The sequence below is a fragment of the Oncorhynchus nerka genome, linkage group LG22 (genome assembly GCF_034236695.1).
Source record: "Oncorhynchus nerka isolate Pitt River linkage group LG22, Oner_Uvic_2.0, whole genome shotgun sequence".
NCBI lineage: Eukaryota > Metazoa > Chordata > Actinopteri > Salmoniformes > Salmonidae > Oncorhynchus > Oncorhynchus nerka.
Window position 1 is genome coordinate 40,095,882 of NC_088417.1, and position 16,461 is coordinate 40,112,342.

The window sequence follows — 16,461 nt, forward strand, 5'->3', positions numbered from 1 at the left end:
CACAATGAATCAGATTATTCTGGGCGGGGAGAATCTGATCCTGGATCAGCACACCCATATTCTGAGGCACTTTATGAATATGAACCCTCAAAAGTAGTGCACTACATGGGGAATAGCGGGTTACTTGAGATGCAGTCCATGCACGTTTTCCACGTTAATCATCGTCACCTTTAGTGGTTTCACTTTCTCGCACCAGGAAGGTGCCTCGGTTGTTGCCTGGATTCAACAGCAGCCGCTCGGCATCTTTACGGCCCATTTTACCAAAGTACCACCTGAGGAAGAACACAGACTTAGAATGAGTTGAGCCTTTGTAAAAATGAGCCTTTCCCAAATCTGTCCTTGAGAAACCCCAGCCATTCCAGGTATTTACTGCGCTCCAGAACTAGCACATCCTTCTATTCTTATGAGGACACACATTAACATGAATACCGGCTTATGTTATTATTAACTTTATTTGACTCAATACTCGTAAGGATCATTTCCGTGTTTGGAAAAGTCAAACTTGAAATACACAATGAGAGGAAATACAGAATTATTTGAGTCCGTCAGGGGTCATCGAACAAACAGGATTACATTCTATTTCCTTGCTAAACGATCATAAACCTCTAGGCTTATATCCAACACGAGATGGTAGATGAAACCCCCTGGGGACACATGGATCAAGTGTCTCAGGCGTAGGAGTGCTGATTTAGAGCCCGTTTTAAATTTGAGACCGTTTTCTACAGCAGGAAAATAATCCTGCAGCAACAAGTCATGCGAATTAATGGACATTTTTTGGTAGGGGTTGATACATTATGAAAATTAAGTCTGAAATGTCAAAGTGGAAACTTCAGAAGTCTTTTTAAACCTCAAAATTGCAGGAAAGTTGTCTTGATCTAATTAAGATCCTACATCTGTAGATCGCTATGAATAAGATTACATGGACAGGAGGAACCTGATCAGCACTCCTATTCTGAGACGCTTGATACATATGGCCTCAGGAGAGCAGAAGAAGCTATGAGCTATTCTAGTTTGGGGGCGGCAGGTAGCCTAGTGGTTAGAGCATTGGGTCAGTAACCGAAAGGTTGCTGGATCGAATCGCCGAGCTGACCAGGTAAAAATCTGTCATTCTGCCCCTGAACAAGGCAGTTAACCCACTGTACCCCAGGAGGCTGTTATTGCAAATAACTGTCTAGCCTGGTTAAATTAAATAAAAAATAAAAATAAATGTGAATGGGCTTCCAGTGAGAGGCATGTGATGCATGATCATGATGCTGTGGTTAGGATAGCGCTGTTGTGTCAGTGGAAGGTCCTAATCAGGTTAGGTTAGGTGAGAGGATAAACAAGGGCCTTACTCTTCAGCCTGGATGGAGTCAGCTGGAGCCACATAGTTACTGGGAATGTATCCTTTCTTCCCTGTGTTGATGGAGCGCGCCTCCCACCAGTCCCCTTCTCTGTAGGGGGAAAAAACACAGAGCGAAAGAGAGAATCATCCAGATCTAGTGTCACTACTATGTCTGCACACTCCAGCACACACGGTTCCTAGTAACGGAAGTCTGGTTATGTCTTGTACATGCTGTCTTTTATGCATGTGTTCTATAGCTATATTATGGCACGCAGCACAGCACTGCATTATATTTGAATTGAACAAAGTCAACCAAGGCTACATTCTAGAGCAGAGAGGTATTTATGACCTAAGGCACATCTGTGTTAAAAGGGTTTCGTTAAATAAATGAAAGACTCCAGCGATCTGGGTGTAAAAAAACTGGATCAGAGGGTGAAAACAAAACTCTAATCCATGTTTTTCAAATTTTTTTAATTCGATTTTTATTTAACCTTTATTTAACATGTAGGAAGAAAGTTGTATAGAACAGGTGCAAAGAGGGAGCCTGCATCCCAAATGGCATCCTATTCCCTATATAGTGGCCTACTTTTGGCCAGGGCCCACAAGAACTCACGTGTTATTGATGATCTGGAAGCGGTCCCCTTTTTTGAACGTCAGGTCGTCCGAAGTTCTGGCTTCATAGTCGTACAAGGCCACAAAGAACGTAACCCCACCTGAACACACACACACACACACAGACAGAAAACATCCAGTAAAACGTTCAAAAAGCACAAGTGAAATTCATGGACAGTATATACATTTGTTGACTCATTTTGGTGGAGAACCAGTACAGATGGTGAAAAAGTCAGAATATGACGGCATTCTGACAGCTACTAACAGCCTACTAAAGACACAAAGACTTTCTATAAATACCTGGCGACCTTTGTGCCAAGATTGGTACTGTCAACATCCAGTGACATTGACAGAAACAAACTCTGCTGCAAAGATAAACGGGACCATGAGGAGGTCAGTCAGAGAACGTAGATCTGTAGCGGCGCGTTCTGTTTCCATAGCGGTGGTACGTGACTGGTATGTGTAGTGTGACACTGTTGTGAGTGCAGGGGAGCAATAGATCCGTGGTCTCCAGCCTGCGCGCTCCCTGGCGATTTTCTCCCTGACGTTAATTCTACTCTATGGAAATGTCCAGCGTATAAAAATATGAACAAAACTGCCACGTTTCAGGAAAGCAACATAGACACGCCATTGGCCCTGGATCCGACCTGGGTTGAAATACTATTGGAAAGGATTTGAAAATACTTAAGCTGGGCATAATTGAGCTTTCCTGGTGCAATGGAATCAATATAAATTGTTGAAAACTGCACATCTGGCACTCTAGTATTTAATCCCGGGTCTGCAATGGATATATTGGGAAGGGTAAAGGGAAAGACTGTCATTCATGGCAGGTATTAATTTGTCAGGGGGGTGGATACTAAATCGGTTGCTCTGACGGGAGTGGATTTCATCATCCGGCAAGGTTGTTGTTTGTTTAGCGTCGTAGGGGAAATGCTTACGTCAGCTCGGTGCCAATCTAACAATTACAAAGCATGAATAATACCACAGCACAGGTCATCTAATCTCACAGCTGTAATGCCAATGCAGAACACAATGTAAGCCATTCTTCTTACTGGACAGAGATTAGATAGGTAGGCAGATTGTGTGGATAACCATCTACGGCTACGTCCCAAACGGCACCCTGCTCCCTATATATTTTAGTGCACTACTTTTGACCAGGGCCCATAAAGGGTGCCATTTCGGACACAGCCTATGACACACCTCACAGGGAGCACATGTTCATCTAAACCAACGCTGAACAACACAAAGCTGCCAACACTAATCCCATTAACTGGTAGAGGAACTCCATAACGTGCCATGGAGCCCCGCCACCACCCCGAGACCAGATAACACAACAGGGAAGGGGGGGATTACAAACCTAATCCCACCTATACAGGAGGGCTCAATCTCGTCTCCCTGCTCACTGGGACCGTAGACCTATAAAAAGATGTCTCTTTCAAATCGTTGCTGATTTTTTGTTGTTGTTGTTGTTGCCAATGGCACCTGTGTACAACGTGACTGAAGGACATCTAGAGGGAGATGACGATAGACCGTTGGATTTGAATTGGCTGGAACACAATGGCAGGTGGTTTTTTCGAGCGACTCCGGATATTGAGTTGTCAGGTCACCAACTATTCTGTTGGAAAATAAGTATACGGGCCCTTGTGAAGGAACCATAGCAGTCTCATATGGCACACCTTAGAGCGCTTATATAGCATTGTTGTTATGATAGAAAGGCATACGGGTACGAAAAGAAACCCACGCTCGAAAGATACATGCACACAAACGCATCGCACAAATCATCCATTGATGTCAACACGTGATTGCACCGACACTCGGGGGAGGGGGGGTGCTACCCGCCTTAAGGTCTCAAGTTCGGATTCTGTAAATAGTAGGGCAAGTCTAAACTGTCAATGGGGTAATTCGCACGAAAATTCGAGGTAGGCTATGCTTGAAGATCTACATCTAGGATTATGTGGATAGTAGGCGAGTTTCACCTGATACGGCACCGGGGAATGCACCGGGGAGAGCACCGGAGAAGGAGGTGGATGCCCCTCCGAAGGGGGTCATGATGGAGGCTCCTCCGAAGGGGGTGATAGCGTGGGGGTTGAAGCCTGTGGCGGGTCCAGAGGAAGGTGGCTGGTTCTGCTGCAGCTGGGTGGGGTCGGGCCCGTAGGGGCCCACGTGGGGGGCGATGACGTCCGAGGCCGAAGCATTGTCCGGCCGGTACTTCATGGTGGGACCCTTGTCTTCTTTACTCTTGATGCAGCCCATGGTCACGTCTGGAGGGAAACACACACACACACTTAGTTAGAGCATAGTTTCAGGACAGTATTCACTCTGTCACCCTCGGCATAGACGTGATAGGCTGCGTGTGCAGGGGTGGCACTTCATCAGTCGAAACAACGTTGAAAGCGAAGAGGTTAAAAAATGATTAAGGATTACAACATATGGACTGGTTAGGAGGATGCCTTTAACAATGAGATGACTACCTCTGTAGTCATCCTGCAACCTAGACGACTCTACGTCTATTAAATGTTTTGTCATAAACCATTTGTTTGTCATTTTATGGCTTAAGCCACAAGCCCATGATGCTCTATTAATCTGGGGACAAAAATCCTAAATCTGATCTAGCATCACTCTTCCTAACGCATGTTACATGGTCATAATTAAACACATGATAATCACCACATATGACTGTGAGACAGCACTAGTCTAGTGTATCCAATGCAAAAATACATGCAAATAGATTTTATAAAGGGGTTTAGGGCTGTTGTGTTGTATTTAAGGAGATGTTTATTACATATGACTTCCAAATTGAAGGCATCTGAAATGCAGTGCTGATGAGGCAAAATGGTGAGAATTCGGAGAAAAGGATTTAAAAGCATGTTTTCCCCCCCCAGAATAAACCTTTGCTACTTCTTTTGTGGGTCAAACATCACAATAAGTGTTGCAAAACATGGCCACCAGCCATTAAAAACTCCATGTACATTAGGTATTGCCCCAATTCTCCATCCTTCTTCTGAAGTGTGCACTTGCACACTCCCTGGCATGGATTTAAAAGCATAGGAATGGTGTAAGCATTGGCAGGAGGGAGTTTCCACCATTGCTACATCCATGCAATAGCGTGTGCGAGTACATCATTCAAGAGACGGTTGGCGAATCGGCACGTCGCCTTAACCACCAGTAACTCTTACGTGAAACCATATGTCCAAAAAGCTACAACACATCAACACTGGCGTCTTCCCCATCTGCATTGTTGTCATTCTTCCGTCCAACAGAATTGGCCAGTGTTATGTCAAGGCATTCCTTTGTGAAGAGAAGGCCTAGTAAATACGGTTGCCATCAGACACGCTCCTATAGCAGGCTCCAGATGTTTTGACTGATCTCGGAAACAGCTGCTCTAGTCAGAGGGTTACAGCCAGGATTCGCTATCGTTTTCTCTACCCTGAGGTGGGTAGCTGTCTTTCAAAATCGGGAGTTTTCTGGCAAACAAGCTATGATTAATTCCTTACTTTGAAGGAGGACTTTTATTTACTCTTTGAGAGCTGACTAAAATCAGTGTGACTGTGAACTGACTATCTGAGCGACCTGTCAGTTAGCAACATCCCAGGGACATACAGTGCAAAATTTGAGTAATCCTGGTTAGAGGTTCCCCAGATTTCCATATTGTTTCCCTCCTAATTACAGGAATATTCCAACTAGGATTTCCAGAAATCCTGTGATTTTTGGGAAAGTTGCCGGAATTTTGCACACCTACGATTGCGAAACACTGGCCTAGAAGACAGAGACGGACAGAAAGGGGCGGCAGGGTAGCCTAGTGGTTAGCGTGTTGGACTAGTAACCGAAAGGTTGCAAGTTCAAACCCCCGAGCTGACAAGGTACAAATCTGTCGTTCTGCCCCTGAACAGGCAGTTAACCCACTGTTCTTAGGCAGTCATTGAAAATAAGAATTTGTTCTTAACTGGTTGGTTAAATAAAGGTCAAATAAAATAAATAAAAAGGGAATGGCAGAAGTCCAGAGTTTGTCAGTAGCAGAACTGCCAAGTACACTGAATAAATTGCATGCTATGAACTATGTGTCGGTAAGTTCTCTATAAAACTGATTTAAGAGTACGGCTGGGAATCGCCAAGGACCTCACTTTACGATATTATCACGATAGTTGGTTGCCAATACGATATGTATTCCCATGATTCTATATGTATTGCGATTCGATACTGCGTTTTTATTGTGATTCAATGTTTCAAACATATTGCTCACTCTATGTCTGCTGTAGAGGGACAAGAAGGAGCAATGAGAAAATGTGTTTTTAATCTCATGTTGGCTCACTGTTTAAAAAGAAGATGATAAAGCTATAGGATGAAAAATATCTGCGTATTGGCGCAGGTATATCGGGCGAACACTACCTAGCAAAGAAATTATGGTAAATTAATGTTTACAAATTGATACGGAGTCAAAGTAACTGATCAAACTATATTAAGTGAACGCAGATTTGTAAAAAATAAAGAATACTAATAATAATTAAAAGCCTTGGTCCAAATGAATCTAATCACAGATGTTCAGCTCGGAGGCCAAGGAATTCTGTCAGCCACTTAATTACAGAACCAGCCCTCCCTTTAAAAAAGGAGTCTAACCCACCCTCCCTTTTAACTGCTGGGCTCCTGGTGGGTAGAAATGGTTGGGTTGGTTGACTGTGGTTGGTTTGAACTTTACCATCAGAAAGAAGTGGTCCAGAGACAGGTCACTTAACTTGCCACGCCACAGTTCCAGGCCTTTACATCCCAGTCACAAGGCTCCAGGCTGCATCAATGCCATTACAACATCTGTATAAAACAAACCTCAAGAAACCATCTGGTGCAACATTCTTCTAACGGAGACACAGTCAACCATTCGCCAACTTCGCCCCCCTTACGTCACAGTCAGTCAAACACAGTCATATAGTGAATGAGCTCTAGCTCGCTGAGAAAACAGACTGGATTAGTCTGGGTGACACACACACACACACGTAAAGCTGGAAAGGCCGTGCGCATTCAGCCTGCACCCGACTGCGGACACACATACACACCTGTTCCTCTGGCGCATTTGTATCAACAGACAGCGGAGGAGGGGAACGTGATCTTACGCTCCAAGCATTCACGCCTGAGCCGTTTTAAAAAGCCCCTTCCCTAACCCATGGCCCAAGTGAAACTCTTCTCCCATCCTAAATGGGCACAGCAGCAAGTTCACATAGCCTTGAAGATGCCTAGTGCAATGTTACAAGTGATTGTTCTTCATCTCATGTCATGCTTTCGCCCATACGCTAATCCCCATAGCCCCCCTCCGATACACAAATGCAGATAATCAGAGCAGAATAACATTGCCTGGCAAAGAGAGCGGTAGAGATTTGCTCTGAATGTAGAGATATATATTTTTTTAAAGACCGTATTTATGTGTGCATGCGCGTGTGCCAAAGATACACAGAGAGTGGGCTGGGATTTTGTGCCAAACCCTCTCACATGAGGGACTGTCAGCGCAGGGAAGAATCTGTTGAGAGAGAGAGAGAGAGAGAGAGAGAGAATCCCCTGGCCAACTGAATGAAGGATTATGAGGAGGGAGGCTTTGCGCTGGCTGTGAGGATGATGAGAGAAACATAACAAGCCGCTTCCATATATGTACAGACCTGGTGTGGTGGACGTAGGCTGAAAGAGGGTGGGGGAGGGAACTATCTGAAGAACAGATGAGGGCACGAGGGCTTAAATGGTAGGCCCAACTACTTCCCTGGCTTTTTATTGTTCTGCGACTACTTCCACTATAGCGCTCGCTTCATTTACCACAGTTAATTATTCTCCTTGTGCCACCTGTCTGTGTCGATCCTTCCTGTGATCCAATAACATTAAGTCCTCAAGAAGGATAACGTCCTCAGGCTACCAGTGATCTGATGGTTGCTGTCCCGGTGGAGCTTAACGACACTCTTGGCTGTGATGGCGTGATCCGTAGTGGCTGGGCAGGCTTTGGCTGACAGCCTTCATCAGCTCACAGCTAACCCGCTATCAGTACAGGCCACAGTTAAAGCAACCCACACACATAATGACATGATGGGTTTAGCCTACATCATGCTTTGTCGTCTTCAACACCAAGCACAATCTCCTCAGAGATTACCAGGGGGGAGAAATAAAACAAGGCGAGATGAGATAGGAATGCGCTGCAATGTCATCTACTCTGCATTGATCACAGTGTAGAGACTATGCTGATGATAATGATTATCTCAGTCAAAAACACAAAGAAAAGCCCATTGGGAGTCTATTGCAAAGTAATTGGGCGCCTATTACCAAGTAATTGCGAATTTCCATGGAGGCCACTAGCTAAATATTATTAGTGCCCTATGATTTCTGCGATGCGGAAAATGCGGAAGGAATCGCAGAATTTGGTTATAAAAATGGATTCAACTTTAAAACGTGGAATATTGCAGAATATTACATGATTTGGCTGAAATATATACATCTTTTTTTAAATCAAAGGTGGGCCTAATTATTGTAGTAACAATTAAACATGTCGAAGAGGCCGTCTGGGAGGGCCAAGTTGTCAAAAAAACTAAAAATAATCATTAAAAAAATCATCCCTAACCCCTAAATTCAGAGAAGCGCAATACCCAAACGACTATTCTCAGTTAGGCAATAAATTCTGTCAACATACTATTGATTAGACCCGTAAAAATATGTATGATGACCACTTAAAGTCTAAAGCCCATGTGAAGAACAAGGAAAAACACCATGTTAGCCAGAGCATGCCTCTTCAAACGACCATTACTAGTGCAAGCGCATCAGCAGATTCAAGACGAGGATTTATTCAGGACTTTGTGGCTGTGTGCGCCGAGTCTGACATCCCCTTAGGAAAGCTAAGAAAGCACGGCCGTTTCTAGTGAGGCATTGCAAACAGGGAGGAGTGGTGCCCGGAAATGAGAGCAGCCTCCGTCAAACGCACCTGCCCGGTGTGTTCGACCAACACATACGTGACTGCCGTTCTACAGAAGATCCGTGGGAATAAGTTTCCGGTGGTTGTTGACGACACAACAAATGCAAGGGATTTCAGCGTTCTAAACATCGTCATTGGTGAGTTAACTTAACAGCCTATTAATATACCATTGCAATAGCATACATTTACATTTTGCAATGTGAATTGAACACTGCCTCTCCATCTAGCTAACTATCGCTGTATCTATATTGTGTTTACACTTGACATTTTAATAACACTTGCTTTGTCACAATATTATTTTAGGTTAAAACATAAGGTGTTGAAAACCAGTACTTTCTGGTGGATGTAATTTTCATGGACAGATGCATCTACTCAAAGTTTTCCCAAGCTATACTAGCCTCCCTCCACAGCAACGATCTGAACCTGAATGACGCCTGGGCAGTGGTCATAGATAATGCCTCCTACTGCCAGAAGGCATACAAGGAGGTTCTGAAAGGAGTGATGCCCAAGTGTCCATGTAACCTGTCTCTGCCATGTCATTAATCTGGTGCGTGAGACCTGGCAGCACTAAAAATACTTCTCTGAAGTTGCATCACTTGTGACATGGATGAGATCTGTCTTCTTCAAGAACCCTGCCAGAAAGAGAAGATGGGTGAGCTTCCTCATTATGAAGGGGTTTGTGCAGACCAAGACTCCTCCTGAAGCAGTGAGCTCCAGATGGAATAGCTGGTTTGGGGCAGTGAAGTACCACGCAGAGCATGTTCATCTGTGCAGAGAGTTTTTGTTGGCAGAAAAGTCATCATCCCAGGCCGTCGCAAACATCCTCGGCCAGCTGGAAACAGAGGAGAAGTTTGCTGCATAGTTGCCTAGATTCTTGCCTTACTTTTTTCCATTTATAATGAAACACTTATTAGAACTCTGTATTGAAGCAGTTGCCTTGATAAAAGAAAATAGTGCAATGTGTAGCATCATTACAACTGTACTGTTCTATCTTATTAAATGGTTCACTTTTTATTTATTCACATTATTAGACACTCTTTCTGATGCTAAAATTAGCATAAATTGTAAAACACAGAATTCAGAAAAATGAAAACGGAAAAAAATGAATTTGGGAAAACAATTAAACGGAACTCCGAAAAAAGTTAAGCGGATTTCATAGGGCCCTATATTATAACGAACACAAACTAAAATAAACAAATTGCAGACAGGCAATCCAGCGCATAAAGTTATACATATATGTGTAGGAGCTACTGACATTTACAAGCGAATGGGAGACAGTGTGCGAATGAACAAAGTTTTGACGAATGCCGTACTGGCTCTCCAGCAGCATGTCTACACACTGTGTCTGTGTGGAGTCTGGAGTTACTAGGGCAACGGGCCTGACTGCTCTGCTCGGAGAAGAGGGGGGAGGAGGAGACCACAAAGAACAGAGAGGAGAAACAACGCAAGGAAATCAAGATAGCAGTGGCAGCTGTACAAATAACTCAACCAAAAGGCTTTGACTTCTCAAACGCTAGCACAATATGATGCCCCATCACTTTATTAATAATTCTTACTTAGATGGCAAGTTAAACTTAGGGCTCATGTTAACACAGAATTATGCGTTTTTCATGCAGGACAAAAATATAAAACTCATAAGAAATATCTTGCTATGTTTGTAAACACGGATCGAAAAAGCTTCTTATTGTAATTTCTGCTCGGCATTGAACTCATTTTGTGCTTCAGTTGCACTTCTAAACTTGGATGAGTATTCACTAACAGGCATTCTATCAGAAGACAGAGCTCTGACTGATGTTTAGCTACTTTTCTCGGTGTAGCCAGCCTATTTTTCTCTGGTAAAATGCAAGATTAACATTAAGCAAAACATTAGGAAATGTAGCTGGCTACATTCTTCCTATGATAGGCCTTAACATTATAAATATGACGGCCATGCATCGTCGCTATTTTTTGACGAATGTGTTGCACTAATGTAATTTATGTGAAGGAAAACTATAGTTGCAAGTCCCTGATCAGTTTATTGACGGGAAAAAAACACACTCTACTTTCAAAATAAAACTTAAACCCCTGTCGATACACAGCTGGAATCACCTGCTCCTGCTTTCTCCCGTTGTGCTATTTACAAAACAAACACATGACTGGATCAACTGTTCTGGGGAACTACATAAGCTTCATAATGTGACAGGTGAAAGAAGAATGAGATCTGCTTTATCTTCTAACATATTGCACAAGTTGACAGCAGGTATTTACTTTTAAAAAATTGCTACAAATATTACAATGTATTGAAAAAAATTCTAAGAAATGGTTTCAACAGTATTGACAAAATCATCCCGTAGCTATTTCATAATACCCGGGTATACGATATACAGTTGAAGTCGGAAGTTTACATACACCTTAGCCAAACACATTTAAACTCAGTTTTTCACAATTCCGGACATTTAATCCTAGTAACAATTCCCTGTCTTGGGTCAGTTAGGATCACCACTTTATTTGAAGAATGTGAAATGTCAGAATAATATTAGAGAGAATGATTTGTTTCTGCTCTTATTTCCTTCATTACATTCCCAGTGGGTCAGAAGTTTACATACACTCAATTAGTATTTGGTAGCATTGCTTTTAAATTGCTTAACTTGGGTCAAACGTTTCTGGTAGCCTTCCACAAGCTTCCCACAATAAATTGGGTGAATTTTGACCCACTTTTCGCACCAAAGTATATTCATCTCTAGGAGACAGAACGAGTCTCCTTCCTGGGCGGTAATGACAGCTGCGTGGTTCCATGGTGTTTATACTTGTGTACTATTGTTTGTACAGATGAACGTGGCACCTTCAGGCGTTTGGAAATTGCTCCCAAGGATGAACTAGACTTGTGGAGGTCTACACATTTTTTTCTGAGGCCTTGGCTGATTTCTTTTGATTTTCCCATGATGTCAAGCAAAGGGGCACTGAGTGTGAAGGTAGGCCTTGAAATAGATCCACAGGTACACCTCCAATTGACACAAATGATGTCTATTAGCCTATCAGAAGCTTCTAAAACCATGACATTTTCTGGAATTTTCAAAGTTGTTTAAAAGGCACAGTCAACTTAGTGTATTGAAACTTCTGACCAACTGGAATTGTGATACAGTGAATTAGAAGTGAAATAATCTGTAAACAACTGTTGGAAAAAATGTATTGTGTCACAAAGTAGATGTCCTAACCAATTTGCCAAAACTATAGTTTGTTAACAAGAAATTTGTGGAGTGGTTGGAAAAACTAGTTAATGACTCCAACCTAAGTGTGTGTAAACTTCCAACTTCATCTGTATATGGGGTACCACCCAAGCCTACCTACATGTTACATGCCTTTAAGGTTATTGGTCTAGAGTTGAACGATCTCGGCCTACACCTCCAGGAAAAAGGTTCCTTTAAGTCTGACTAGACCACGGTGTCCACTCTCTTTCTCCCTCAATTCCTTTAAAGCCCCCCAACTCCAGCACGCAGGTTTGACTGAGATTAGACTGAGTTTGACTGAGATTAGACTGGGTTTGACTGAGATTACATAAATAGTGGAGATGCAACATGGATATTGTTACGGATTTAAATTGTAGTATAACTATTCTTTAAAAGGTTATAACATTGTTTGAGAACGAGACAGTTCTAAGCAAGGTTGAAGGACGCTGAGAAATGGTACCCATATTAGCCATCCCCAGATCCCTATGAACAAAGAGCGAGTCCACAATGTAACCTAAGGGGCATTAGTCATGTAATCAAATGATTTCCCATGAATCCAAAGTCACAAAGGAGTCAAGTCTTAGTAACCATCAATTCCAAGGATCTAAAAATGCATAGAGGCTCTCATCATTCATGCATTACAGAGCCAAAAATACTAAACAAAACTGCCAATATGTTTGTTGATTTGGAGCTAAATTTAGTAACATGTTCTAATTACTGACAGCATCCTCTTGCCCTGAGCATATAACCTATAACAGAATAACAGCACACATACATGAAAGGATTTCCAGTGGTGTCATTCCGTGTAGCAAGTAGTCCACCACAAAATATTACTGTAACTGGGCGAGGTAGAGTTGAAAAAGGAAAAGTTCTGTTATTACAACATTCAAACATTTCCTCGGTCTGATCTGAAGGAGAGACAGAATAAATGCAGACCATAGATGTGTTGTCTTATCAGGGAAAAGCTCAAAGTGCATTAGCTGATGTTGAAATAGAATAGAAACATGTCCTTCCAAAACTAGGTTGAAGTTGCCTCATCCTTCCCTCTAAATCAAAAGCATTGTGAAAAGCATGTCTAAATCAAAAGCATTGTGTTCTGAAAGATTCAGGAATAGCTTGCTTAAGAAGACATTTTGGCGTCAAAAGTGTAGACCTGATTTGCATAGGGCTCTTGTGGCTCAGATTACACTCTAGTACATTTGGAATGCATTGGCTGGTGTAGGGTGAAGTTGCCCCAAGACGGTGATCTTGGGTCCGTTTTTCATTGTCCTCACTAAGGATTGGGGGAGGGGAAGCTGATCCTAGATCTATACCTGGGGGAAACTTCACCCTGGAATTGCTTTAGCTGAAAGGTACGCCCCTCATACGTTCCACAGAGAGGGACCTGGTGTTCCACCGCCACCTGAGGCTCCTTGACCCCCTGACTTCCTCACCCCTGGTGTGCTCACTAGTGTTTCATCACCAGTGTTTCGCCCCGGGCTAAAAAAAAATATTAGCGCAAGCCACCCAGATAGCATATGAACACGTCATAAGCCATGGCAAAATGCTTAGAATTCAAGTAAATTAGCTTTAAAATAGCAACATTTTCTCTCGGCCTCATGGAAAAGAATGTGTAGAAAAGAATGAGATTAGCTATAAAACTGCACATTTATCCCTCTGCCCCATGGCAAAATGTGTAGGGGCCTCGCAGAACTGCGCGACACCACCGGTTGATTCTCGAGGAGGGGTGAGTGTTGAAGAGGAGGGGTGAAACTTGACTGGTGCAGGGGTGAGACTTGACTTGGTGAGATCTGAGGAGAAGGAATGACGAAGTTCCTTATTGTCACGATCGTCGTATGAAGCGGACCAAAGCGCAGCGTGGTGTAAATGCATCATTTAATAAATGACAACAAACACGAAGTAAACTGTACGAAACCAAATAAACAAATAACGACCGTGAAGCTATCCTAAGAACTGTGCTGACACAAGCAACTAACATAGACACATACAAAGCAAACTATGGTCAGGGTGTGACACTTATATGTATTCCATACCAGTGATTGGTGCTACAGTTCTCCAGTGAACAGCCCGCTGTCCTGAGTGCACCGTGTTTCTTGCGCAGGCAGGTTTGGCTGCCACAGTGGCACAGAGTTAAATAGCCTTTAGAACGGTGTTGTACCCGGACAGATAATATATTTAACAGAGGAAAATGCAAATGCTCATAACAAAACTTTATTGAAAGTATGTTTGGTAGAAAAACTATGAAATAATAACACCGATAAGATTAAAAGGGCTAAAGTGGTCCCAAAGGTCAGCCCAGATTGGAGGGTCAAGGCTGGAGAGGAGCTATGATAGCTAGGAGCTATTATTTAAAGCTGTACAGATTTAAATCGGTTGGCAGTCTGCACTGTTTGTCAGTCCACTTATATTTGGATGGATACCAATAGATTTGAGTCCCTCCACAAAAGTTTTAATGGTCGCACTAAATCCACATTAAAACTGGAGAATCAGCTTTCGTCATCAAAAGGGATTTGATGCGTTTACTCTAAATCTCAGATCACAGAATATTCTGTAGAGCTATCAACAACAACAAAAAACGCATTACAACAGAATAAGATAACATCTTCGGAAATTCTGCTGAACACGGCAGAACATAATTATAGTATGTTGAACCCGTTCCAAAGTGAACCTGGGGCTTTCCCATCGGGACCTGATATGTATTAAAATGGGCTTTCTCGTCCTACACAGTTACAAACAACAACTGCATTCAGAATATAAAGTAACAGAACAGCCTACCAGTTGTAGCCTATCCTTCTCCTTTAACTTTTAATTCCATCTTTTTAACTCCATCTTCCTCCACTGATGAGATATCTCCTAACTTGACTGTAGCCTGTATGACTGTAGCCTATTGCCGCTTTGATGACTTATGATTGGCCAACAACAAGCACTCTCGTGAACAGCAAAGTACAGCAGCAGAAACTATAACATGTCTCTCTCTACTGCAGCAGTCGCATTCGGATCTGTATGGGTCCATCCGGACAAGTCGGTAAAAATGACATATATCCAAGACCCGTGACAATCATATCAGATGCAACCCAGACCCATGACATTATTCAGAATTCTGGATCCAGACCCGCTCGGGTCCAGGGTTGGGTCTCTGGTATTCGGGTACTGGTGGATCCGTGAAGACCTCTACTGTACAGTCGTGGCCAAAAGTTTTGGGAATGACACAAATATGAATTTCAACTAAGTTTGCTGCTTCAGTGTCTTTAGATATTTTTGTCAGATGCTACTATGGAATACTGAAGTATAATTATGAGCATTTCATAAGTGTCAAAGGCTTTTATTGACAATTACATGAAGTTGATGAAAAAGAGTCAATATTTGCAGCGTTGACCCTTCTTTTTCAAGACCTCTGCAATCCACCCTGGCATGCTGTCAATTAACTTCTGGGCCACATTCTGACTCATAGCAGCCCATTCTTGCATAATCAATGCTTGGAGTTTGTCAGAATTTGTGGGTTTTTGTTTGTCCACCCGCCTCTTGAAGATTGACCACAAGTTCTCAATGGGATTAAGGTCTGGGGAGTTTCCTGGCCATTGACCCAAAATATTTATGTTTTGATCCCCGAGCCATTTCGTTATCACTTTTGCCTTATGGCAAGGTGCCCACCATGCTGGAAAAGGCATTATTTGTCACCAAACTGTTCGTGGATGTTTGGGAGAAGTTGCGCTCGGAGGATGTGTTTGCAAAATTGTGAGTGAGCCCACTCCCTTGGCTGAGAAGCAACCCCATATATGAATGGTCTCAGGATGCTTTACTGTTGACATGACACAGGACTGATGGTAGCGCTCACCTTGTCTTCTCCGGACAAGCTTTTTTTCTGGATGCCCCAAACAATCGGAAAAGGGATTCATCAGAGAAAATGACTTTACCCCAGTCCTCAGCAGTCCAATCCCTGTACCTTTTTCAGAATATCAGTCTGTCCCTGATGTTTTTCCTGGAGAGAAGTGGCTTCTTTGCTGCCCTGCCTGACACCAGACCATCCTCCAAAGTCTTTGCCTCACTATGCGTGCAGATGCACTCACACCTGCCTGCTGCCGTTTCTGAGCAAGCTCTGTACTGGTGGTGCCCTGATCCCGCAGCTGAATCAACTTTAGGAGACGGTCCTGGCGCTTGCTGGACTTTCTTGGGTGCCCTGAACATTCTTCACAACAATTGAACCGCTCTCCTTGAAGTTCTTGATGATCCGATAAATGGTTGATTTAGGTCCAATCTTACAGGCAGCAATAACCTTGCCTGTGAAGCCCTTTTTGTGCAAAGCAATGATGACGGCATTTGTTTCCTTGCAGGTAACCATGGTTGACAGAGGAAGAACAATGATTCCAAGCACCACCCTCCCTTTGAAG

The 16,461-nt window shown here is 43.0% G+C and overlaps 1 protein-coding gene across 2 annotated transcripts in view; it reads right to left on the reverse strand.

Annotated features, from left to right (window-relative positions):
• LOC115105163 (tyrosine-protein kinase Yes-like) overlaps positions 1 to 16,461 on the reverse strand; it is a 51,363-nt gene that overhangs the window by 22,980 nt on the left and 11,922 nt on the right. For both annotated transcript variants that reach the window (XM_029626844.2, XM_065007145.1), the window contains 4 exons: positions 3,913 to 4,197; positions 1,938 to 2,037; positions 1,335 to 1,433; positions 169 to 272 (listed from right to left, as the gene is read on the reverse strand). In XM_029626844.2, the coding sequence (XP_029482704.1) occupies positions 169 to 272; positions 1,335 to 1,433; positions 1,938 to 2,037; positions 3,913 to 4,189 (580 nt within the window). In that variant the 5' untranslated portion in view covers positions 4,190 to 4,197. Of the gene's footprint in view, positions 1 to 168; positions 273 to 1,334; positions 1,434 to 1,937; positions 2,038 to 3,912; positions 4,198 to 16,461 lie in introns of those variants that run through there.